The 25,016-nt window shown below is 38.9% G+C and overlaps 3 protein-coding genes across 6 annotated transcripts; 1 reads left to right on the top strand and 2 right to left on the bottom strand.

The window, feature by feature from the left end:
- Positions 1 to 5,038: 5,038 nt before the first annotated feature.
- Positions 5,039 to 11,496, bottom strand: LOC122031956 (CDK5RAP1-like protein). Of its 2 annotated transcripts, none has more exons than XM_042591188.1 (3): positions 11,142 to 11,496; positions 7,171 to 8,225; positions 5,039 to 5,879 (listed from the first exon to the last, which is right to left on the bottom strand). In XM_042591188.1, exons 1-3 carry the CDS (start codon positions 11,423 to 11,425, stop codon positions 5,377 to 5,379), a joined length of 1,842 nt encoding a protein of 613 aa, XP_042447122.1. In that variant the 5' UTR covers positions 11,426 to 11,496; the 3' UTR covers positions 5,039 to 5,376. The 2 variants fall into 2 exon arrangements, with proteins under 2 accessions (XP_042447122.1, XP_042447123.1); XM_042591189.1 differs by having other exon boundaries at positions 7,171 to 8,220; positions 11,142 to 11,278.
- Positions 11,497 to 12,707: 1,211 nt separating this feature from the next.
- LOC122032592 (kinesin-like protein KIN-7A) lies at positions 12,708 to 18,869 on the bottom strand. Of its 3 annotated transcripts, none has more exons than XM_042591899.1 (15): positions 18,719 to 18,869; positions 18,463 to 18,632; positions 17,570 to 17,891; positions 17,350 to 17,439; positions 17,157 to 17,257; positions 16,944 to 17,057; positions 16,783 to 16,864; positions 16,638 to 16,705; positions 16,287 to 16,546; positions 15,350 to 15,548; positions 15,119 to 15,250; positions 14,929 to 15,018; positions 13,874 to 14,833; positions 13,439 to 13,764; positions 12,708 to 13,335 (listed from the first exon to the last, which is right to left on the bottom strand). In XM_042591899.1, exons 3-15 carry the CDS (start codon positions 17,811 to 17,813, stop codon positions 13,008 to 13,010), a joined length of 2,994 nt encoding a protein of 997 aa, XP_042447833.1. In that variant the 5' UTR covers positions 17,814 to 17,891; positions 18,463 to 18,632; positions 18,719 to 18,869; the 3' UTR covers positions 12,708 to 13,007. The 3 variants fall into 3 exon arrangements, with proteins under 3 accessions (XP_042447833.1, XP_042447834.1, XP_042447832.1); XM_042591900.1 differs by lacking the exon at positions 18,463 to 18,632 and having other exon boundaries at positions 16,287 to 16,411; positions 16,487 to 16,546; positions 18,719 to 18,858; XM_042591898.1 differs by lacking the exon at positions 18,463 to 18,632 and having other exon boundaries at positions 18,719 to 18,859.
- A 1,982-nt stretch (positions 18,870 to 20,851) lies between these two features.
- On the top strand, positions 20,852 to 24,018 carry LOC122032155 (LEAF RUST 10 DISEASE-RESISTANCE LOCUS RECEPTOR-LIKE PROTEIN KINASE-like 1.2). The gene is made up of 4 exons (XM_042591413.1): positions 20,852 to 21,820; positions 21,924 to 21,953; positions 22,620 to 22,868; positions 22,958 to 24,018. The coding sequence occupies exons 1-4, from the start codon at positions 21,070 to 21,072 to the stop codon at positions 23,884 to 23,886; spliced, it is 1,959 nt and encodes a 652-aa protein (XP_042447347.1). The 5' UTR covers positions 20,852 to 21,069; the 3' UTR covers positions 23,887 to 24,018.
- Positions 24,019 to 25,016: the final 998 nt, after the last annotated feature.

Here is a 25,016-nt window from a genome sequence, read left to right as displayed (position 1 = left end):
GGTATTCTTTCTTAGGTTGTCATATCATCTTTAGGTTACCTTAACATTCATACACGTCAAGATCTAGCCGATGGTATTATCATTCTTATGCTTAAATTGATACCATTTCTACTCTTTTTATTCATCAAAAGCTTTTATTACATAACTTCTTCTCTTAAAAGGCCAGGTAGGTTGCGACTACTCCTGCCATAAAGGACATGAGAGCAGTAGTCATTATCAACCCAACCTGTATCGACTTGCCCAGATCATCCTGGGGTGGATCAGGCATTATCGGAGGTTGAATCTCCGATGCCTCTTCCGGGTCGATTATTGTCTCTTCATCCATTCCCTCGTCTTCTTCAACATGTTCGTCCAGTTCCATCGGGTCTTCATTTAGTTCTCCCTCGAGGTTGTTCAGTCCCCACTCGAAGTCTATTATATCGTTGGGGTTGAAGCCCATTTCCATGTATTCAGCAAGGTCAATTTCATCCTCGACCATCTCAGGAAACTCGTTCTCTTCTTCATAATACTCCATAATTTCTGCTACTTCTTCTTCATTATTGTCCGAATTCCCTTCCTCGATTTCCTCGGGATCTTCCTCTCCGAACTCGCAGTGTTCCGGAGGTTCCGAGTCGCTCACATAGTTGTCGAAGTATTCCAGCATATCGGGTTCATCCGTGAACTCGAGGTATTCGCCAAAATATTCCACATCCTCAGGATCGTATTCGAACGGGATATAGTTCATTTCTACAAGATTTTAAAGATTCATTATTCCTCTTATGTTATAGCCTAAGGTTCTTGTATCTAGGCTACCATTCATGCATCCTACTTATCATCATGCACCATTCTCTAGGGTATAGCTTAAGGTATCCTTCCTAGGCTACCATTCATGCATCCTAGAGTATCATACTATTTTTGCATACAAATAAATTATGCAACTATACTTACTTGGAGCGACAGGAAGGAGCTTGATGTGTGTGTAGTGAGCTGGCAAAACTTCGCTCTGATACCACCTGTAACGCCCGCCCTTAGGCGCTACGTTCTTATACTACTTACGTACATGTTTTACTATAACAGCGGAAGAATAAAAACTTTAAAGAATTTAATTTATTAAGCATGATATCACAGATGAAATATGCATATATTGATTCTATAACTAATCATATTAATCTGTCCGAATCGTTCTTTGCCGAGCCACCACCACACACATCCTTATCCGCTCCTCCTGTTGCTCCTCTAGTTCATCCAGTTCTTTGATCTGCGGTACAAGGAAAGTAAGCTGTGAGCACTCATGGCTCAGTAAGTTCCTTTCCTACTCACTAAAACCGAAAGTCATCGTATATTAATATCATGCGTATTATCATAAGCATATAACATACAAATGTATCATATTCATATCATCATGGCATCATATCAAATCATTAGCTAATTCAAGCACATATGCAATGCATCATGAATTTGAAAACTTATACTTGTAAGTACTTGAAATTAATATCATCATCATTGGGGATCCCGGTTTGTACCACATACATCATACGTAGGTCCAAGGTAGCAAGTCTTGAACCCTACCATACATACATACTAGGCCCGAGTCTTACTCCATCGACCTAGGGCATCAGAAGCCCATTACTGACGAGGCCCGAGTCTTATTCCATCGACCCCGGGGCGTTTACGGAGCCCACCCTTGGTACAAACCATACAAAGTAATTTATCATGCATAACTATCATATCATATCCTTAACAATCTTTCATGCATTTCATTTTTCATTCTTCTCATTATGTATAGCATTTCATATGCTATTACATATCATGGCATTCACATAATTTCATTCTTCTCATTATGTATAGCATTTCATATGCTATCACATATCATGGCATTTACATATATTTCATTCTTCTCATTATGTATAGCATTTCATATGCTATCACATATCATGGCATTTACATAAATCTCATTCTTCTTATTATGTATAGCATTTCATATGCTATCACATATCATGGCATTTACATAATATAATTTTATTCCTTCATTATGTATAGCCTTTCATATGCTATCACATATCATAACATAAATTTCATTGCATAACATTTCCTAGGTTTCTTTCTTTCCCTTTTTTTTTTTTTTTTTTTTTTTGGCCGAAATTCTAGAGTTAAGTGCTCCTCTTATCAAGCATCATATAGGTATAAAAACATGAAGAAGAATCCTTTTCCATGGCATAGAAAATCTATCATTTAGTGAAGACTAGTTAAACATCACTAGATTTCGAAAGTTCTTCTTAACCGAATTTTCTCATACTTGTTTCTAGGTTTTAAAATTCTCAAAAAATCATAAAAACATATAAAAAGCCTTGTACCACAGGTGAGGGGAAGCTTACCTTCTTCGCTTAAGTTTCCTAGAATTGAGAACTTGCTTGGACCTTTCTTCTTGCTTGCTAGGTTCGGCACCAATGGAGGAAAAAGTGGTTGGGTCTTTTTGTGGAGAGGGGAGGAAGAAGCTTCTCCCTCTTGTGTTGCTCGGCAACAACAAGGAAGAAAGAAGAGGGAGGGAGTGAGGAGGAAGAGGAGCTTCCTTCCTCTTGTGTGGCATGGCCACAAGAAGAAGAAGAGAGAGGGTCTCGGCACAAGAGAGAGGAGGAGAGGGAGAGGAGTGGAGGATGAATTTGAAGTCACCCCTCCATGCCTATTTATACTAAAATGAGGGGAGGAAATTTGACTTGATTCATCCTCCCCATTTATTCCTCTTCTTTATGATAGGAATATTCTAGAGATATGCCTTGTGAGTTCTCTCTTAATCTCTCTCTTTTCTCTCCTTTAATAAAATTTTTTATCTCTCCTCTTACAATATCCTCTCTTATCCCAATTGGTTAACACATGCATGCATCCACAAGAGAACCAAGGTTCAAAACTTGGTTATGCATATTTTTACTTCTTTTTCTTTTTAAGTAGAAAGAATCCTTTCTTATTCTTAACTACTTAATCCTTCCTCTCTTTACTAATAATTCTCCTATCCCCTTTGGTATCCTATACATGTTCCCTACAAGAGATCCAAGGTTCAATCTCTCTTCTAACATTTTATTTTCTTTTACACATAATAATTCATATATATTATGCATTATGCATAAATATTTCATACATGTACATATTATCTCTTATTTCTTTCTTTTGTCCACATTAATTCCATACATTTTAAATCATGTATAGATGATTATATTCTCAACTTTATTTTTCTTTCATAAAGTTTTAATCATCTAAATCCATCTTAATATTTAACATAGAGTATTTACATCTTCTTTTCATTCGTACTCCCATTACCCTTCTAGGCTTTCTAGGGGTGTTACATATACCACTAACCCATGAGTGGTGGTGTGTACAGATACATGTAACTGGCGATGTGCTTGACAATAATGGAACAGACTATTGCACAACATGCAATCATGCAAGATGATGCATGACACTAAACATGGCAATATCCTGAACAACATAGAAATATCCATATATATAAATATTAAAATGTGTACCATAGGACAATGAACCAAATCAAAGGTACACAGATCAGATAAGATATCAAAAACCATAGGTCCTGAACATAATAAAAAAAAACATGATTGTGTCACTACCTCTATAAACATGTATAATCAGGTAAATACTAACATGATATGCATAACAAATAAAGAAACAAACATGTAATAGATCGGGTAGTGATCAACCGAAACAAATAAGAAACACAATCATTGCTATTTGTTAAAAACGTTATTATGCATATCAAATGACATAAAGTCAAAATACCCGCCTCCAAATCGAAAAGTCCAAACCGGTCCAAATTCGACGTCGAGATACTCGTCTCGCGTCAAAGTCCTATGTCACCAACACATATATATTTTATTTAGCTACAATTTACATAAACAGCTAAATAAAATTCTTAAGAACTATTTAGGGCAAAACCCTAAACTATAAACCTCAACCTACCTCAACAAAATCTAACAATAAATTAGGGTTAGTTATCTAATCCCCAATCCACCATTAGATCAATAATCCAAACTTAATTCCATTACACATAAACAATTATAAGATCCAAATCCAAATAACCAAATAAATCTACACAACCTAATGATCAAATAATTATCAATTAATTATGTGTCAATTTATACATCACTCATACATATATTCAATCACCTAATCCTTACCTTGTTACTGCTGGATCAAGATTTGTGGCCGAAATTGTTGCCGGCGGTTTGAACCAAAGTAAGTGGTCGTGGAACACTCCTTCACTGCCTGGATTAAGAAAGATCAGGAAGAAAGATCAATCCACAACCAAGAACCTCCCTGCTGGACAAAGAAACCCTAATCAGCAAATTTTCCTTTCCAAACTAAGTACCCAAATCCGAAATCGTTACCTATACAGTGGCAGCAAGCAACACAGAGGCTAGTAGTGGCACTAGATCAAAATAGGTGGCTCGGCAGAACCCTTGAAGTCCGGATAACCCTTCCCCTCCGGCGATCAGTGGTGGCGTCGGCTAGGGCAAAAGGGGTAGCAGCCGGTGCTAGGGCTGAGGAGGAAGATAAAGAGAAGTTTCGGTCGGTCGGCAGTGTTGCTCGGGTCGAGAGTCGATGGCGGCGTCAGCAAAGTACAGTGGTGGTCGGCTAGGGCAAAAAGAGAAATTGGCCGGCGACAGTGCTGCGCAGAAGCCGATCTAGGGCACGGAAATAAAGAAAAAGGAAAAAATATTTAAGAAAATTAAACATTTCTTCATTCAAATAAGGTGACTTAAATATATTTTCCGTAGTCCAATAATTTATCCTCTTAACATATATATCATACGAACTCCGATTAAATCTTAAAAATTTTCATCATAATTATTCGTCCTTTTCAGTATATTACAATTTGTGTTTGTTGATAACAAAATCAAGCCATGTAAATTCTTGTTAACTAGTAGTCTTCAGATCTCAACAAATTAATAAAAGAAGCTCAAATCTTCTGTCAAGAGCTTTAGTTGCATCAGAATTCATGATTAGTTGCATTCATAACACAAGCTCTGCACATTTGCAGGTAACACCAATATATAAAATTTGTACATGTTTGATCAATCGAGAGTTTAGAAACTAGGCAAGCCATCAATGCAGGAAAATAGAAATGATGAACTTGTATAATAATGATACATCAGAAACTACGATACTGATCGAGTAACACAATCTCCCATTAATATGGCTCCTCCTGTTTTAAATTATCCAAGTGTTTCACGGAAATCTACAACATGATGATCATATCAAACTATAAGGAATCTTAAATAATAGGAGACTCCACTCATGTGTTGCTGTGAATTGCTACCAATCCTCTTGCCGTTGCAAATGGGCAAATGCTTTATCGAAGATCAAAACTAGCCTATGTTAAAACTGAATTTATCTGAAATTCTCTGATATTGCAGCTATGTTCTGATGATGAAACTTGCTCAGACTAGTGCGCACAAGTGCTTCCCCAAATAAGGATGCTTTTGTAGACCTCAATATACGAATTTCAACAAAATCTCCTGCTTCTGGTTTTCGCTCCCCATCTGTTTGGAATGAGTGCGGAAGAGAGACGTTAAGAAAGCAAACCTTATGACCTCGATCACTCCTTCCTATGAGTTCCGTCTCAGGTGCTCTCTTGTTGGGTCCCTCAACCAAAACAAGTTGGACGGTGCCTACTTGAGCAGCAAACCTCTGTCCGGTACTTTCACGGAAAGCATCAATTAGTTCACTGAGCCGCCTCTGCTTGACACTATCAGGCACATCATCCACATAGTTCCTGTGGGCATGAGTTTTTTCCCTCATGCTATAAGCAAACATGTATGCCATATCATATCCAACCTCCCTCATAAGGCTTAGGGTGTGGGTATGCTCTTCTTCTGTTTCTCCACAAAAACCTGCAACAGAGCTCCTAGTCATTAGTGCTAAAAAAAAGTAATACTACAATTAGAGGGTTAACATTATAAAGGAATCAAATTCTCTTGCAATTTCTATAACCAGAACTGAACACAGTACATCTTTGAGCTTTGCATTTCTGTGAAGCGTCACAAGACTTGTCTCTTCTAGTACGAGGAATGACATAGTTAAAGATTTTAATGTCATTAGGGGTTTTTCCTATCAAAATAATTGGGTTATTTAAGTCTATTATTCCCTTTTTAAAAAAAATTATTATAAATTAGAGATAAGTTAGAGTTTTTTTTTATGAATATAATATTATTTAATTTTATGTTCGTCGAGAGTTGAGATGCTATAATGATATCACTAATATGACAAGTCAAAAAAACTCTCCTAGTCATATTTGCTCTCTCTCTCTCTCTCTCTCTCTCTCTCGTGTTAGATTTAGTTCATGCCCCCGCGGGCTGGATCAACCGGTTAAGGCGTGGCATCCTTGCACAATGAGTCGTAGGGTCGAAGGTCCACGGACGCGCACTGGATGAATAATCTGGGCCGGCTGTATTAAATTCCGGAGACACCACGCTTTACCCGGGCCAGCATTCACCGTTGATTTACCTCCTCCTAGGATCCCTGTGGGGCCAGGCCTAGGGGGCCGCTGGGCGGCGGGACCCGCCTTTTTGCACAGTGTTAGATTTAGTTCATGGAATGGTTCCTAGTAGTGGAATTGGTAGGTAATAAAGTAAGAATACATATTTGTTAATTTGGTTCATGGATTACAATAGATAGATCATTTTTCATTTGTATATTTAGTTTGTAGGAACATTATAAGTAATAGACAAATTGAAAGACAACTAATAGCTAGAACACACACGTTGAAAGACAACTAACTATACTCGGTAGTCAGCCAAGTAGAATCATTTAGAGTTGAAGGTGTGAAAAAAAAAAGAATAAAAATAAAGAAATTTAGTTAGTAAAAGTGATTTAAGAGATGTAAATATTACTAGTGATTGAACATCACACAAAGTTCAGTGGAGCTATTACATCTATAGGGATAGAACATCACATAAAAGTTGAGTGGAGCAATCCCATCTATTTCGTTAATTCTAAATAATTAGGATAATTGAGAAAAATACAACTCAATAATGATAATGATCCCCAAGAATTTTATATAGAAGGGCATTTAGAGAATAAGAAAAATAGGTGACACAGTTAGCAAGATAATGACACTAAAGGCTAACAAAACTAAATAGCATATAAACCATCATGTAAGTAACTAAAAAGGTAGAATTTTACCACAAATAAAGTCGCTACTTAGTCCAACATCTGGAATGATGCTCCTTATTTTTTGCACAAGCTCCAAATATACCTCCCTAGCATAGCCACGACGCATTCTCTCAAGTACAGTTGTACTCCCACTTTGAGCAGGCAAATGAATATTTTTGCAGATGTTATATCTATCCCGCATAAGAGAGAGCAAATCATCAGGAAAATCTTTGGGATGCGGGGAAGTGAATCTGAATCGCATCTCTGGAAATTCAGTAGATAATCGATCCAAGAGATCAGAAAACCGCAGGCCCATCTTTTTCACTTTACACATGCTGGAAAACCCATCACTTAGTTGCCAATTTGAACCTGGTTCCAAGTCATTGAGCTCTGAAACATCATTGTAACTATTTACATTTTGACCAAGAAGCATGACTTCCTTCACACCCTCCTTGCAAAGCTCGCCTACTTCTCTGACAATAGAAGAGACAGGACGGGATCTCTCTCTACCTCTAGTGAATGGAACGATGCAGAAGGAACACATATTGTTGCATCCCCTCATTATTGAGACAAATGCACTAACTGAATTGCTTGAGATCCTTATAGGACTGATATCAGCATAAGTTTCTTCTAGAGAAAGCAGGGTATTTATTCCCTTTTGTCCATAGTCAACCTCCTCCAGCAGACGAGGTACATCTCTGTAAGCATCTGGTCCACAGACTACATCTACCATTTTATCTGCATCAAGTATTTTCTCTTTCAACCTCTCAGCCATGCATCCTAGAACAACTATTTTGGGAGGATGTGAAGATTGCGACCTTCCCACAGCAACATTGCTCTTCCATTCCCTTTTTAGAAACCAAAAGTAGTTAAGCCTCTGCCAAACCTTTTGCTCAGCATTGTCCCGGATAGCACAGGTGTTGATAAATATGATCTCAGCATTCTCAGGTTCCTTCACAGTTTCTGCATAACCAGCATTTTTCATGATAGATAGAACAATCTCCATGTCATTTATATTCATTTGACATCCATATGTCTCATGATAAATACGTCCCCTACTGATAATCTCTGAAACTGACACTGCACTATTTGTACGAAAATTACAAATAACATCAGTGAACTATAAAAAACAATTAAGTTAAGCACATCAACATAGGAACGCAAGGGTAACCAGTAGGATTATCAACTTTTAACTGTAGAAAAGGTGATCACTAGAGTTACTAAATTGAAGAGTATATAGATATAAACAACAGCAACGGTTCAATGCTATATGAATGTAATTGATGAATTATAAACCAGTAAACCATTCATTGTATGTCATTTGACCTTGATGCCACATAAATAATTTTACATTCAGAATAATGAATTGAGAATATACTGCGTGCTGTAATATGTAACACCAGCAACTAAGCATATATTTTCAATGAACTAATTTCCACAGAGATATGAACCTGGAGAATAGATGGATACTATCATCTAACAGTGCAACAAGCATTCATATACCAAAAGTCTCAGATCAATTTAAAACATTGAAGTCCAGCTCCAAACTGATTCTTAAATACCTTATTTTTAGTGATATTCATCCAACTAGCAAAGTGACAATCAAGTTGATGCGGCAATATAGGGTGGCCTACCTGGCACAGGGTCAATTGTCAAGGTAGAAGTCAAAGTAAAGGTGGTCAACGCCAAGGTGTCAAAGGGCCGAACGGAGGACGATTGCAACGGCTGGTTGGGACAGTCAGTGCCCGACCGGGGGGAGACATGTCCGAGCGGACAACCCGTCCAGCTCAGGATAATATGATAAGATAATCAAAGGCTCAATGTGGAGCAACAGGACACCAAGGAGCCCGGAGAGCTTGTCCGAACGGGGAGGTCATGCTACTACACAGCCACCACAAGGAAAAGCAACTGAGGTCGACAGAACGGAGAGGTCCCGGCCAAGCGGCTACCCTGCTCGGCCAAGCGGCAGGACTATTATCAACTCTCTGAGGCCGACAGAGCGGAGGAGTCCTGCCAAGCGACTACACTGCTCAGCCAAGCAGCGGGACCTGGCCATCGACGCGGTGGAGGAGTCCCAGTCGAGCGGCTATCCCGCTCGGCCAAGCAGCATGACTATGGTCGTATCTCTCGATATCCTTCTAGGAGATAGTGTCACTGACATGAGGTATGGTCGACAGACGGATCATACGACGAAAACTTCTAAGCTAGTCTTGTCAGGGATATGCTATCCCTATTAAGGTATGGTGTCAGAAGTACTTTCCTAACAAATCCTTCATAGGACATATTGGAAAATGTGTTCACACCTTGAGGAGCGTGCACGTCGCCCAACAGGGCTCTATATAAAGGGAGTCCAAACACCAGCAGAGGTACGCGTTATTTACTGTTTGCGCTGTTACTCCACTTTCTTCCACTATTCTGGTGATTGACTTGAGTGTCGGAGGACCAACGCCGGGGACTCCTTCCCTGGCTTGACACTGACGTTACTTGTTTTGCAGAGTGGAGCAAGGTCTACAGTCGGTTAGCGAAGTCGCCACATCCCCAGCTTTCCACCTTCCTGCTTTCGGACAGGATCAAAGGTCAAACCAGATTGCTTTATGCATGAGTTCCATGGAGGAATAAGATCTATATAATCAACCCCAAATAGTTGGAAATAACTTCCTGACAATGACAGCGTAATGCATATTTGATCTAAACTTGTATTATTTACTTAGGTTTAGGATCATCATCAAACCAGGATCATCATCAAACCATAATGGTACAAAATATTTGTAATATACTACATAGATTTTCCTTTGTTGAACTCTATGAAAAATTATATCAACAGAAAAAAAAAAAACAAGACAACTGGATAAGTATTGAGCAAAATTGTGTGAATTTATATCTTTTATGACCATTAATTCCAAAGAAGCTTATGTTGAGTGGTAAAGATAATAAGGTTGGACAGGGTTCAACTTTAGTGCCTCGCCTTGAACAGACTCTATAGCTTCATTTAAGTGCAGCCAAAGTTTGTGCATGAGTATTCCTTTAGAAGATCAACAGGCAGCATACTGCAGCTCCATAGTCTATAATGCACACATTTCATCATTTTTAACCAGCAACTTTAACAGTTATCTATGCAGATTTGACTTAGAAAGGGGATTATTCACTGGGAAAAAAAATGTCACACGTAAAGGCTTAAATTTCATCTCTTCTTTTACTTTTGTAGGTGTAGAAGCTCAAATACAAGACCTGGTTAGGTAAAATCATTATGTATTGCTCATTCATCATCCAGAACCTCAATTGCATACCCTAGGCACCCATCTGCAACCTCGCCATAAGATGTATGAGATTGCCTTTTTAACATCACGCCACTTGCCATCCTCTTTTTAGCATAATAATTAAGTTATTTGTGAATATTACTCAATTATATGGTTATCCCGTTTTTTTTGGTAATCAAGATATCTAAGTCTTCGGTTCAACTAGTCTTGGAGGTGGATGACCTAGCCCCACAGACCGGCCACTAGGTAAATCCGGGAAGCACAGGTGGGTCCTAGCATGGCACCCAGAAACTCTGCTGGAAATGCCTAGCTTGAGATTTGAAAACTAGTTGCATGGTAATCATCCTTGCCTCTTACCATCACGCCCTGCCCAGTGAGGCAATTACATGGTTATCCCTGTACATTGGCATGTTGGTAATATCAATTCATATTTACATAAATAAAAAAAAAGAGTGTAAAATCACTACTTCTTCTTTCTTTTATCGTTACAGTCTCTATGCACTTTAATCTGTCTAAAAGCTAAGAAATTTGTTTTCCTTAACGTTGTTTCAGGCCAAAATTGCAATTTTTAGAAAATACCATGCTCACGACGGTGTCCCCCATTTAACCAATCATAGAAAAACGACACAAAGAACCACCAATGGCAGATTGTTTTTTAATTCTAAAAAATCCACAGCCTTACGAAACATCGCCGCCGTCAAAATACTAATAGAAACGAATCGTAAGGAAAGATAGAGAGCATACTCTACTTGGGTTTCAGCGGCAGCGGCGGCGCTCGTAGAAGCATGGAGCGCGAATCGAAGGCGAGAGGTAAGGGAAGAGCTTGGGCTCGATGCGAGAGCGGATTCAAACATGTGGCACCGGGAGAAGCAGCGAGAAAGTAAGGGAGGAGAAGAACCTGAGAGGGCATGTCGGGTACAAGAGCGCGGTGGGCCGATGGTGGTGAGGGAACGGAACCGGCGCACGGAGGCGGCGGAGTGGTGGTGGGCTTGGATCTTCCAAAGAGCGGAGAGAGGCGAAGCCATCATGGTGGATAGGAGAGGCAACACGAGGAGCCGTCACGTACTGGATTGCGAGGGCATCGCTTCTGGTTGGCATGAGTTAAATCGGGGCAAAAGGAGACGGTCGGACGGCCCATTCAATCAGAAGCCGACTTAACTCGAACCGAATTCGATTAGCCTGGGCCAACCGGGTCCAGATTCTATTTTTAACAACATTTGTTCTTCTTACAAAGTTAGATGACCTCCTTAGGAATGAGAAGACAATCCGGAAAAGATTTCATACTTAATGAGTTGTTTAATGTGGCAGTGACCAAGGTAAATCACGGCATGCTCGGATGTGAGTTTCGATCTATAATATTATGTTCGCATCGTCCTAATGAGACACTTACTAAGTTATTTTACGAATAATAATAAATTCAATTAATCTGGAGGTGATTAGTTTAATTTGATAAAAAATTTCATCGATATAAATAGGAAAATATCTATGATAAATATCCAAAAAATTTAACATCCTTTAATTATGTGTCCTATTTAAAAAAAAATCATATAAATATATCATAACTATGGATCAAATCTCAGATACATGGATGACAACTTCACTTCATGGATCGTTTAAGCAATTAGAGTGAGTAGATAATGACTTAAAACATTAATTTTTAAAACGTGGTACAATCCTATTAGAGGTCCCATCGTGCTTTACGTCATTGGGAAAATTAACAAATGTATAAATAGGAGTCCATAAAAATGATAAAATCTCTTTCTACCCTCCGACTACTATAGTTTTTATTACATCAATTATCAACTGAGCTAGCTCTAGGCATGAAACATCAATTTTTAAATTTATTCCACAATCAATTTGATGAGCTAAAAACAGTTATTTTATATATATATATAATCTTAAATAACTTATTCTCATTTTACCTAGGCTTCAAAAGTCACTTTCTTTCATTGGTCTTCTCTTCGTAAATGATAAACTTACTAACAAAACTAATAATTAGGAATCCATATCAATTCCTTTTTTAATGATTAATTTAATTTTACAAATTTCTTCATTAGCAACTTAATATAGATTTTTCTCTCTAAACCCTAAAAAATCTCAATGTAGATTTTGGCACAGTACCACTATGTCATTAACTTATAAAGGATTAGATAAATTTATATAAGATAGTTTTGATATTATTTTATGAGAGATATAAAATACACGTAAATTATGTTAGTTTTATTAATTAACTTTTTAGTGGAAAAAAGCGCACGTGTATTGGTATTTTGCCCAAACAAACAAAATAACAAAAGAAGGAATAATCAGCACTAATCTACAACAGGCTAACACGTATGAAATAAGCAGAAAGAATCAACGTACATTTTAATGTTTCTCCGCGAGAAAAAATGCTCATTCAACTGCACCATTTATACAGAGCAACTGCATTCTAATTATCTTCGAATACAATTGATTTCCTATATTTTTGGAAACGACTTCGCCTCCGTTTTGCCCCCAGCATGTCCTCTTTGTTAGTTGAGAGCCTGAGACCATCCCAGCTAACTCACTTCTACCTCTATCACAGCATTAGGATGACCTCATGGAGTATGACATTCCCTGAAAGGCTCCAAATCATAGCCTTAGAAAGTTTGATATAGGCTGCCAACCAAGAAGCAATGGTTTTTTGCAAGAAGGCAGTGCAAAATTGAGTTCAAACATCTCCTTGGTCACGTTTCCTCCCTCACAGAAACCTACCAGGCGAGCCACTATATCAGCACTTGCTTCAATGTGGGCTGTATCGTTTGGGTCTGTCCACAGCTTGTTGACCAGCTGAAGCTTTCTTTGCTTCCCTTCGAGGGGCACTTGCCACTGGATGTACAATCGCTGTCGTTCGTCCTCGGTCAATCTTGATTGCATCCTCTTAGCCAGGAACTCCCTTTCATGTCTCAAGGCTTTAATACTGCTAACGACAAAATGAAGCATAACAACAAATCATTGTTAGAATGAAAATTTATTTATTTATTTCAAAAAACTGTGTAGCATAATGATGAAAATTTCGAGACCTTGAGGAGAGAGTAATTGTGGAATCATCCCCCAATTGAGCAGGACTCGCATTACCGATTTCAGAGAAGTGCTGTTGCAGCCATGTCAATCTTCTAACTTCTACTTCAATGTATATCTGATCAGCAGGGGCACCTCTGAAAAGCAAATAAAATTGGGTACGGTGTATTATTGATACATGGCAAATGTCCCATAAATTAATGATCTGATGCATTTGCTCCTCGAATCTGAGATTCCATGCATCGGGGGATTTATCTAGTTCTGACATATTATCATCACCCTCTGCTGCATCATGTCCTGCAGACTCGTTCGTCTCTAGTTCCAACACCTGAGGCCATTGAGGTAGATCGAGTAGTTAAGAAATACTCTTTATAAAAGGTAGATCTGCTATCTTATAGAAAGCATTAAACATTGAGATGAAGAGTTAGTTTTCATACCTGGCAAACCAACAGCTGTTTTTGATACTGAAGCTTAGCCACTCGTTCTTTTAGTTCTGTGACATACGCTCTTATGCTCCTCACATTTTCTTCTGCAGCATTCTGAAACATTTGTTGCATCTTTTTCATGTTTACAGAACTGGAACGATGATAGCGCGGTGTGCCATCCCTTGATGAGATATCTCCACCATCTTCGCTCTTAGATGGAGTAGCTTTCTCTGAACCCAATATGTTCTCGTGGGATTCAGTATCACTTTCTGGGACCCTGTTCTCCACCTCAGATTCCAACACCTGCCGGGAGGCTGACAAAGGCGAGCATGGGGCTCTTATAAGATGAGGTCGGTTAACATTGCTACTCATGGTCAAAGGAAGCATCTTCTTCTTCTTGATTTGGGACTTTGAAGATTTTGGAGTCGCTTCATTAGAATGATTGTTGCCAGGAAGAGACATGACTAGCTTGTCTAAAGACTTCTGGACACTTTCCAACTTCTCCTCAAGACTGGCAATGGAACTTCCCTGTGTATGGAGTCTTGTAATTTCTTCTTTCAGGTTTGCTCCCGTATTCTGGTTGGCATCCATGCTGCAGGTGCCAACCTCTGTATTAGGGGATTTGAAGGTACGCATTTCTCGAATTTCTACTTGAAGTTTGGCAATAGTTTCAGCAGCATCTTGGTTACCTAGTCTATGACAAGCCACCTCTTTCTGCAAAACCTCTAGAGCTCTATTAGCCTCCTCTCCAAGCTGCTCTTGTAATTGTTCAAGTTTTCGTATTTCATGCACAAGCATCGATGGAATAGTTGAAGATTGCCTCATCGGGTTTCTTGTCCGTTCTGCCTTTTTGTGACTCTTGTCATTTCCATTTGGTGACAAGCCGGAAAAGGTAAGAGATTTTACCACTCGACAAGGGGATGAATCAAATGGATTCAAACCTTGAGGCAGAGAATCAAATGGATTCAATCCCTGAGGTAAAAATACCATATATATAAATCCATGGATTAGGATTGCAACAGATACAACAGCAAACGCTTATCAGAATTAGGAATTCTTAGCATTACCTGACAATTACCCACTTTAGAACGTAATTGATCTAATTGGGATCGGGTAAGGTCCCTTTCTCTTTTCAGAGTTTCCATCTCCATTTCCATCTGATTATGAAGATAGATTCACTTACTATTCTGTTTTCATAATAATAATATGCAGTACGTACAGCAAAGATGAAATGGGATTTTGTTGAAGTATAATTACCTGCTTAATTTTCAACTCTTTCTCCATTAGAAGAGCTTCAAAGCTTGCAGAAGCTTCTGGCGTGCGCAATTCTGCTTCAAGTCTCGCTACTTCCTTCTGCAGCTGTTTAACCAACTGTTTTTGGGAAACAACCTGATTGAACAAAAGAATCACAACATTTAGAAGGAAAAGCGTGTTTTGCTCAAACAACTGCTAAACAAGCATCCAAGTGGCAAGTGTTAGCCTTCGTACCACATTCACTCGTGCCGTGTTCATTACTTCCTTAGCACAAGTTGCAAAAAACAATGTATTTCGAGATTGTTCTACATGACCTAGTGCTGGACTCATAGTGCAAATTATTGCAGTCCTTGCATTCCCTCCTAGAGAGCTCTGCAATATACGTGTCAGCTTTGAATTTCGATATGGAATATGAACACCTTGTTTCCCTTGACTGCACCAGAAAAAAAATATATAAAGATTTACATCAAATCCCCAATCCTTTCTGTTCAACTTTCAAATCTGACATTGATTTACTAGACCATTATCGAGACAAAACTTGAAGTAAAAAAGTATTAAAAATCAGAAATGGAGAGCCATATCAAAAATAAGATTTCTGCTGATGTTCATGTGATTGTCAATGAGCAATACTTTCAGTTCACATGAAGAGTTTTAATTGTGAGGGTTACCTAGAGTTTATCCTCAATTGGGGAATGATGGAGTTGAATTTCAGTGGAGTGATGTCTTCAGTTAAGTATCAGTTTACAACTAAAGGATATCAGTCACAGAGAATTGGTTTTCTGCTATAATACTCTTTGCATTTATATGAGCTAGCAAATGCCATTTTTCCTCTTGTATAGAAGCAACTTGCCTATTTCCAATTCCCTAACCACATACATATCATACAGCAATTTGCCAAGTAAGCAGTACATATTTTTTGGAACTATTCAGTTACAGAAACATGAGTGATTAACACAAAGTTATGCATGCGTCTTTCTCTTCTTTACTATTTTACTCTTTGCAATTTTAACAACATAAAAGTTCACACCACAAGTTGGCATTTTCTCGGGAAAAGATGGATGAAAAGTTTTTTGGTGCACGATGGATGAAAAGTTTTTTGGTGCACATATTAATGCTTTAGGAATTAACTGAGATGCTAGCAAACTTAGACTAGAAAATGAGGAAACATGACCTCAAGGTTCTGATTACTGTCGTAAGATTCAACAAGCTGCGATTTATATGACACCCTTCCTTGAGCCTAGACCCACTTGCATGGGTTTGTCCAGCCCTCTCACTTCCTGCAAGGTCCACAAAGTTCTGCAGGGGGAAATACTGAGCTCTAAATATTTCAAGAACAAGGACAACCATCAAAGGAAGGCAAAAATAATTTACCAGGCTCGCAACAAACGACTTAACACAGTCTGAATTCTCACGCATAACACTTTCCACTGTCTGCGGAATAAAAAGTGCATCAACTTGTACTTTTAATATATTAAATTCTTGACCAAAATAAAAACCAGGTAAAAAAATCTGATAGACTTACCAGCCTTATTATTTGGTGTGATCTGGAACTGTTATCATTCAAGGCTGTTTCACCAACTTGCCTTTGTGCTGTAAGCATTAGAATTTTAGATCAGTGTAGTCGGCACAAGTTGCGAGAAAAGAGTAGGAAAAGAAATGCAATCAACCTTCACATATTTCAATTAGATGTCTCAAATGCTGACTATCTTTTACTGTTTCTTCCTCCAACTTATCAACAATTGTCCCTCTCTGTGCACATAGTGATATTTGGTTAATTTCATATGAAAATGACAAAAATTCCAATTAGATAAAAGAAACAGTCAAGTACCTCAGGATCATCTAGCAAGCGAAGGGGGCCAGAATCTGGCTTAAGTAGATCCCTCACTATCTCATTATATATCTCCATAGCTGCAATTTTGACAGTAAAGTCCCTCTCTGGAGTCTAAATCTCATTAAGACAATAAAAACATACGAGTTTAAAATGGAAACATGTTCTCACAAAACAGAGTTAGATTAATTGCATAGAATTCAAGATCGTTACATCAAGTATGTGCTTATAAATATCATTTACAGCTTTTTCAGCTATCCCTCTCATGGTATATGTTTTTCCACTGCTAGTCTGCCCATAAGCAAAGATTGTAGCTGCAGACAAAATGGTAGAATCATCAGAAGAAAATTTAATAGGTTCTACATACTATTGTATCAGTTAAGAAAGAGAGTCTCATAATCAATACCATTAATTCCGGTTAGTGCTGACAATGCAACATCCTTAGCTCCTTCTTCATAGACTCTCTCAGTTAAACAGGTAGGTCCAAATACCCTGTCTGACATAATCAGCCAATGATGTGAGTATTTTCATATTGCAAATAACAGTTGCAGATAGATATCCACTATGCAATTTAAGTAATTGGAGCTAGAATTATTTGATAAAATAGTGTCTGTGTCTGTGTGTACCAAAGGTATATGAAGTTGGTAAATTGGAGCGATCCTGAGCTGCCATCTTGAACACAATTTTATTGTCATCAACACATTCCCATGCTTCTTGGTCTTTAAGTGATAGCTCCTTTTTACTCAGTGGCCTAACACGCACGGTGACAAAAATTTTCTCCTCTTTTACTTTAGAACCTCCAGGGGTACAGATTGGCATCCTTTCAATCTTTGAGGCTGGTGTACTAGGCATCCGAGCTGATGTCATCATTGTGAATTATCAGTTGAGATGTTGCAAATGTTTGTCGTTTTGGAAGATAGAGCGCAACCCTCTTCTGAAGCTTTGAGCCTAACCAGATATATTTCAGGATTACGATGTAGTAACTGGCTAGCTCTTATTCAACAATCCAATAGACGCGCAGAGTAATCAGCCGATACAGATAATAAGACAACCAAACTCTATCATCAAACTATTACTAAACAATATCAAAGAGTTAAACTCTTAGAGAGGCGTGATGTTTCATTATTCACTTCTATTCCAGATCGACATAACAAGTTTAATTAAGTGATCAAATAACCAGCTCCGAAAAAAACAGAGAAAGAATTCACATACTTTAATCCCCACTCAGATCTTATGATGGAGTCTGTTTTATGCATTCTAGCGTGGATAGATCTGGATATATAAAATTCGTCCTAACATTAGGCTTTCTTTCTTAGTTAAGTGAACAAGATGACAAATCAGCTAAACATTACGAGAAGATAACAGAGAAAAAGAAACCGACAAAACAAAGGGAGAATCTAAAACAATCATGAATCGGAACTTCACCCAGCAGGCCAGCACTCATCGATCAGCCGAGCCAAGCACGATCCGCAACAGCAACGACAACCATAAATAAGGAAGAACAACGGGGGAACTGTACCAAATATTCGATGCCGCCGCACCTATCGAAGCCGCGGCTAGTGCACGGCGAAATCGCCGAGGCTAATAGCAGAGGCTATAGAAAGGAAACAGTACTCGCTTTGGCAAAAGACCTCGCAGTTCCGTAATGTGCCAGAACCTAAGATCGTTTCAGCAAATGCAAGGACAGATCTGCCATCCTCCCCCACTCGCAAATCAACAGATCAATTCCTCGCCCGAGGGCAACTATACATCACATAAAGGAGAGGGAAATGCACCTTGGTATGCTTCCGTTCACCTCGTTCGCCGCTTCACCGGATCGAGCAGGAACCGAAGCCACAGGGTGTCGAGAGACGATGATGAGAAGAGAATGTGAGGAGTCGTCAGTCGGGGGTTTTTGTCCGTAAGCCGATCGTCGAATAATAGAGAGAGAGAGAGAGAGAGAGAGAGAGATGGCCGTTTGAAATGGGGGCAGGACAACGGCTAGTTCCGTGATCAAGTGCGCGTCGACCGACGAGGCAAAGCTAAACCGTCGCCACCGAGTTAGAATTATAAGCCCTATGGAATCTTCTGCTTCCCCGGTTTTTTTTATTCATTGTCAATTTCATTATTGGGAAAAAATTTTACAAGTACAGAATATATTATGAAAATGATTTAAAAAGTGAAAAGGAACTCTATTTTTTGAATATTCACTTTCTAAAAATCATAATACTTCAAATTAGTAAAGTTGATTTAAGAAGTTTAGGTGTAAATGATAACTATTACTCGGTGTTAATGGGCCGAGACGGATCCAGTAGTTCGACTGCAACCGGCTTAGGAATTTCAGCGGCTCTGTAAAACAAAAGTCCCTTAACCCTATGTTTGGATGGGGAGAAAAACAAGTGGAGAAAAACAGGAGAAAGGAGAAAAAGTAAAATATTTATATTATTTTGTAAGGGAGGAATGATTAAATATATAAAGTTATAAAATTAATTTTACTTTTAAGATGGCAATAAGGTGAATAGCTCGGGCGCATTTATTTAGGTTTTATCGAGATTCGAATTTCAGATTTTATGATGACAATACCTTATGCGCTTGTCATTAGATCCATCCTTTTTTGTCATATGTATATTTTGTATATATTTATTGATTAAGATTTATTAGTTCAATCAATTATAACTTATTTATTAAAATCGATGTCAATATCAAAATCAATGTTAAGGTCGGGCATCGGTGTTAACGGAGCATCGGACAGTGAATGAAACCGTGAGTACTTGGAACCGTTGGAATGTCATTGCGCACTGTAATCCAGGGGGCACAAGACGACAGTTTTCATCAGGCAAGTTTGTTCTGCTGCTAAGATATTCTCCTCCAAAACAGGCTGATATTCTACAGCGAACAAGGTACGGGTTTTGATAGCAACGTAGATCCTCCAGCAATTGTAGAAGAAGAAGATCTGCTTGTTAGAAGAGCTCAAGGTAAAACGATATAAGATATGGTAGCTGGTATTTTCTGGTTAGGAAATGGAAAATTTTCTCGAGTCGTAACAAGATTTTGAACACATTTGAGAGAGACAGTTCCTCTGTGTTTTTAGATTTCGTGTTTAAGGAATAGGATGCCGGGTCTGCAGGGGAGATGGATGAGTGAGAAAAAAACTGCTCGCTCAAAGAATTCGGCTGCGGTTCAACGAGTAGGGTGGCAGGCGGCGTTGTCTGACCGAATTAATTAGAACCTTAATCGATGTGACAACCAGATACGAACAGAGGAGTTGACCTTCCATTGCATGGACTTGAAAATATTGGGAAGGGGCTACGAAGGACAATCGATTACTAATCAAATAGTAGGAAGAATCTACTGGAACAAGATAAGTAGGATTTTGTTGACACAATTTCTTTGACTTTGCACAGACACAGTTAAGGGGACTTGCAAATTAATTCACTCATTTTGATTTAAAAAAAAAATACAAATTACTGGCTTGCTCATCAATGGAAATTTATATTATTCAAAGTTCAAAGTGACCAAAAAAAATCTAAATTAGTCTCTCAAATAATTTGTCAGAGATGAATATGGGCCATGTTAGGCTCAGAGATTGGGTTAAACTCGCACTCAACTGTATATGGTCTATCAAAAAATCCATACCGATACATTAAAGAAGTCCATAATTCCCATAAAAAAACAAAAATCCTCAGTCACCGGACAACAAGCACCACGTTCAAACCAGAAATACGTCACATCTCATCTTCTTCGTTGAATGAACTAGTTTACTCCACCACTCGTCATTCAATAATACGATTAGCTTTCGGAAGTCAACATCGCGATTACCGCAGCCTTCGATGCCATCGCTCTCATCTTCCGTCATCTGGTGCGAATTATCATCGAAATGGCTAACCAAGTCAGACTTTATAAGAGTCAAACCTACAGGTAATGGCGGCCTGCCAATTTGCATACCTGTACCACAATGGGGAAAGAGTCATCCACCGGAGAGTTGAGACGTTGCAAAGAGTAAAGACTAATCTTCTTCCGCAGTTGCTATCTCTATCTTCTTGCTAGGAGAGCCAGCTCCTCGATCCGGATCCTTTCTTCAGTGGCAGGCAGAGAGCGGAGCAGAGCTCGCCCCTGCTCCAAGATTTAGGGATTGCGGTCCGCGGCGATGTGGGAACTAATCCTGGTGCGTTCTTCTTCTCCAATGTCGTCCAAAATCTTGCTGGGGCTCTTGATCCTCTTTTTGGTGGAAGAAAGATCGGCGATTGAGGCCCTTCCTCGGTACGAAGATTGCGCGCCGCGGACATGCGGGAAACACTTGGTCCAGTACCCTTTCTCCCTCACTGAGCAAAACCACTCCTTCTGCGGCCCTCCTCCCTTTGCCCTATCATGTGCCGGCTCAATCCTAACTCTTACTTTTTTTCGCTTTTCATTTAACGTCGTCAACATCTTCTACAATAACAATTCGATTCAACTTACATTTGGCGACTACGATCCCTGCATATTACTTCTCTCAGGTACCGTCTTTGATGTCTACCCTTTTTCCCTTAGCAATACCAACAGGCAAATCTACTTTCTCTACAACTGCTCGATTGAAGGAATTAATCTTCGAGACTATGAAAACCTTACTTGTTCTCGCTTTAATTCTATGGGCTTCTATGGCGGGGAGTTCATTCAAGATCACACGAACTTGCCTGATAGAAATTGTAATAATTATACTATTATGCCGGTGATGAGCTACTCTAATTTAAGTGCCAGCAGTGACTATCATCCCTTGTTACGCACCGGGTGGTTGTCGAATTGGATTGCTCCAGCTTGTGCAGCGTGCAACAATAGTGGTGGCCGATGTGGCTACGACAGTTCGATGGCAAAGTTCATTTGCATTTGCCATGATGGAATCGATACAAGCAGATGTGGTGGTAAGTATGTTCCTGTATAACTCGTATTTTCTCATAACTACGGGCAAGAACGTTCAGAACAGATTGTTCTCTAATATGGACGTGATTTGTTCTTGATGTGCAGGGAAGAATTCAAGGTGGAAATTAGCGGCAGGTAAGGAACATTCTTGCAATCACCTTGAGATGGGTTTCATAACATTTTACTTTTATTTTATGCACACTGATTTCTCATTCATCAATAACTTTGAGAAAAAACAGATTTAACTACCTCATGCATCAAAAAATTCAGATTAGTCAATGCATGTAGCTTCCCTAGTACTCAATACTGATCATCCATTTGTGTCATCGTTTGGCTATGCCATTGGTGTTCTATATCCTCCCCCTTTGGACATCTTAGCTTAGTTCCCTACTTTCACATTAATGACAATACCAAAACTCTATGCTAACGTTGTTCTCAGTTCCCACCAGTGCCAATTTAAAATTTTCAGTTTTATTTCGACTCGGACATTTTGGTTTCAGTTTAGTTTTGGTTTGATTTTACTTCAAATTGAAAAAGGTAATGGTTTTGGTTCAGTTTTACCGGCAAAACGAACCATGCCTCTCCATAAATGTGACCGCGAGATCTTTAGTTTATCATCTAGTTTTTGAGTTTGCTCTTTCTTCTTCCAATGATCTCCTCTCAGACTATTTTACATAAGATTTAAAATCATGACTGTGTTAGACGGTTGGATTGTCTTGCCTAATACTTGTGCAATCATCCAGCCAAATGTTATGCTTGTTTTGATCTCTGCTACCACTCAATCATGAAATTCTCATACAGGTCTTGCTGGATCAGCTGGTTTCATTGCTCTAGCATGTGCTATCATCTTTCTCCTTTGCAAACTCCGAAAAAGCCAAAATAAATCTGCATCCTCCAAGTCTCTCAGTAGAAATTATTCCCTGAAGGACACATCAATGAGTGATCATTTCCAAATCCATGTCTTCTCCTTTGAGGAGCTTTTGGAAGCTACTGATTGCTTTCATCCATCGAGAGAACTTGGTGATGGAGGCTTTGGCACCGTCTATAAAGGTGCAAGGCAAAACAGTATTAGTTTCCATATAAGTTGCAGCATTGATCCTGCTTGAACATATTCAGTCAATCTTCTTTCTGCTATTTAGGTGAACTCCGAGATGGTCGAACAGTTGCAATCAAGCGCCTCTATGGGAAAAACTACAAGAGGGTCGAGGTCTTCATGAATGAGGTGAAGATTCTCTCCCATCTTCGTCATCAAAATCTAGTCAGCCTATATGGCTGCACTTCACAACACAGTCATGAGCTCCTCCTTGTCTATGAATTTATACCAAATGGTACCCTTGCCGATCATCTGCATGGGAGCCGCGCTACTGAAAGGATCCTCACATGGTCTATGCGTCTGAACATAGCCATTGAGATAGCTGATGCTCTTGCATACTTACATGCAGTTCCAATCATGCATCGCGATGTCAAAACTACAAACATTCTACTAGACTGCAGTTTTCATGTAAAAGTTGCAGATTTCGGGCTTTCTCGCCTCTTTCCAACTGATGCTACACATGTATCTACTGCTCCACAAGGCACACCGGGGTATGTGGACCCAGAGTACCATCGATGTTTCCAACTCACTGATAAGAGTGATGTCTACAGCTTTGGGGTGGTGCTTGTTGAGCTTATATCCTCCAAGCCAGCCATTGATATCGAAAGGGAAAGGAGTGAGATTAATTTAGCTAACATGGCGATCACCAAGATTCAGAACCATGAAATGGTTAAATTGGTTGACCCTGAGCTTTGGTACCAATCTGATGAGTTAACAAGGAGGATGATCACCATGGTTGCAGAACTGGCATTCAAGTGTTTGCAACCTGCTGGGGACATGAGGCCAACCTTTAAGGAGGTTCTTCAGGTGCTAAAAGCGATCAAGAGTGCGACCAGCAAGTCAGAAAAGAAAGACATGGATGCTGTTGTGACTCAAGATGATGCTTGTTTAGTACCGAACATTGAGGTGTGCTCGCCTGATACTGTTGCTGGCAAGTGGGTGAGTCAAGATACAACACCTAACAATAGCATGTAAAACAAGCTTTAACAGATGCATCATTTGAAAGTATCATCAGGTTAATTGAAGAAATGTATATATATCTGTATGATGTGGATCTAATTTATACTTTATGCACATATCAGATAAAGTCTTTTACATTGCTCCAAATTGAAGCATCTTCAGTCCATTGAATGAATAAAAATGTTTGCAAATGATAGCTAATCTTTTCCTTTCCTTTTCCCAAAAAGAGGGAGTGTAGATGGATCAAATTTGTTGAATACATTGAAATGCAGCAGTTATCCTTGGATCCATGGTTGTAAATGACAATAGTTTTTGTCAACTTATATAATATGCTGGTAGAAACGAAGAGCATAATGTTCAAGGTGGCAGAGTAAGACCCTTTTTCTGAGACTTTGAACATTAGACATAAATCCTAGTTTGAATTCAAAGTTTGAAAACTCTTCCTTGTCTTGCAGTTGATGGATTAATGGAGGTGGCAGATGTTCTCAATGTTCAGACATTTCTTCATGAGGTATGTCAATGTTTTACTCAGCGAGAAGTTCTAGAAGGAAGGTGGAGTTCAAAGTAATAAAAATATATTGCAGGACTCTTCCACCCCTTAACAAAATGTGTTATTTGAGATCCAAAGACCAAATAATAATAATAATAATAATAATAATAATAATAAATCCGGATGCTCTTGTGCTTTAAGGTCCATGTTAGTAGTCAGAGAGAGAGAGAAAAAAAACAAATGAAGTTTTTTCTGAAACTTGGACGCTAGAATCATCAATTTTCTGCATCCTCAGCTCACAATTCAATGGTCTAATTAAAATGGTACCAGTTGTCCCATACATTTGAATATCGTAGTGCCTCGTTGGATGCTAAATCTTTTTATGTAACGGATTGTTATTCTAGGGCAAAATGTCCTTCGTGATTTATCTGTCTGTATTTAGCCGAAAGGACGACGATATTAGACCACTTGGGATGAGTGTTATCATATTTTGCTCTAGTAGTGATAAAATACTTGTGGAACAATTAAAATGATCAAAGTTTAATCTAGACGAATATTTTAAAGGTAGTGTGCATAGCGTTTCAAATTTATCGAGTAGACAAATCAAAGGAGTGTTAGATATATGTGAATGGAAAAGAGGTAGAGATGAAAGATG

Source organism: Zingiber officinale, chromosome 11A (genome assembly GCF_018446385.1).
Source record: "Zingiber officinale cultivar Zhangliang chromosome 11A, Zo_v1.1, whole genome shotgun sequence".
Lineage (NCBI taxonomy): Eukaryota > Viridiplantae > Streptophyta > Magnoliopsida > Zingiberales > Zingiberaceae > Zingiber > Zingiber officinale.
This window is presented reverse-complemented; position numbering and strand designations above follow the sequence as displayed.

Bases quoted from the DNA above. Each gene is read 5' to 3' on its own strand.
- LOC122031956 (XM_042591188.1), bottom strand. From the start codon at position 11,425: ATGATGGCTTCGCCTCTCTCCGCTCTTTGGAAGATCCAAGCCCACCAC. The intron at 8,226-11,141 runs GTATGCTCTCTA...TCGTACAAATAG, and splicing joins GCCGCTGAAACCCAAGTAGA to TGCAGTGTCAGTTTCAGAGA. The intron at 5,880-7,170 runs GTAAAATTCTAC...GCTCTGTTGCAG, and splicing joins AAGTAGCGACTTTATTTGTG to GTTTTTGTGGAGAAACAGAA.
- LOC122032592 (XM_042591899.1), bottom strand. From the start codon at position 17,813: ATGATGACATCAGCTCGGATGCCTAGTACACCAGCCTCAAAGATTGAA. The intron at 15,019-15,118 runs GTAATTATACTT...CTTCATAATCAG, and splicing joins AAGAGTTGAAAATTAAGCAG to ATGGAAATGGAGATGGAAAC. The intron at 14,834-14,928 runs GTAATGCTAAGA...TTTTTACCTCAG, and splicing joins CTAAAGTGGGTAATTGTCAG to GGATTGAATCCATTTGATTC.
- LOC122032155 (XM_042591413.1), top strand. From the start codon at position 21,070: ATGTGGGAACTAATCCTGGTGCGTTCTTCTTCTCCAATGTCGTCCAAA. The intron at 21,821-21,923 runs GTAAGTATGTTC...CTTGATGTGCAG, and splicing joins CGATACAAGCAGATGTGGTG to GGAAGAATTCAAGGTGGAAA. The intron at 21,954-22,619 runs GTAAGGAACATT...ATTCTCATACAG, and splicing joins AAGGTGGAAATTAGCGGCAG to GTCTTGCTGGATCAGCTGGT.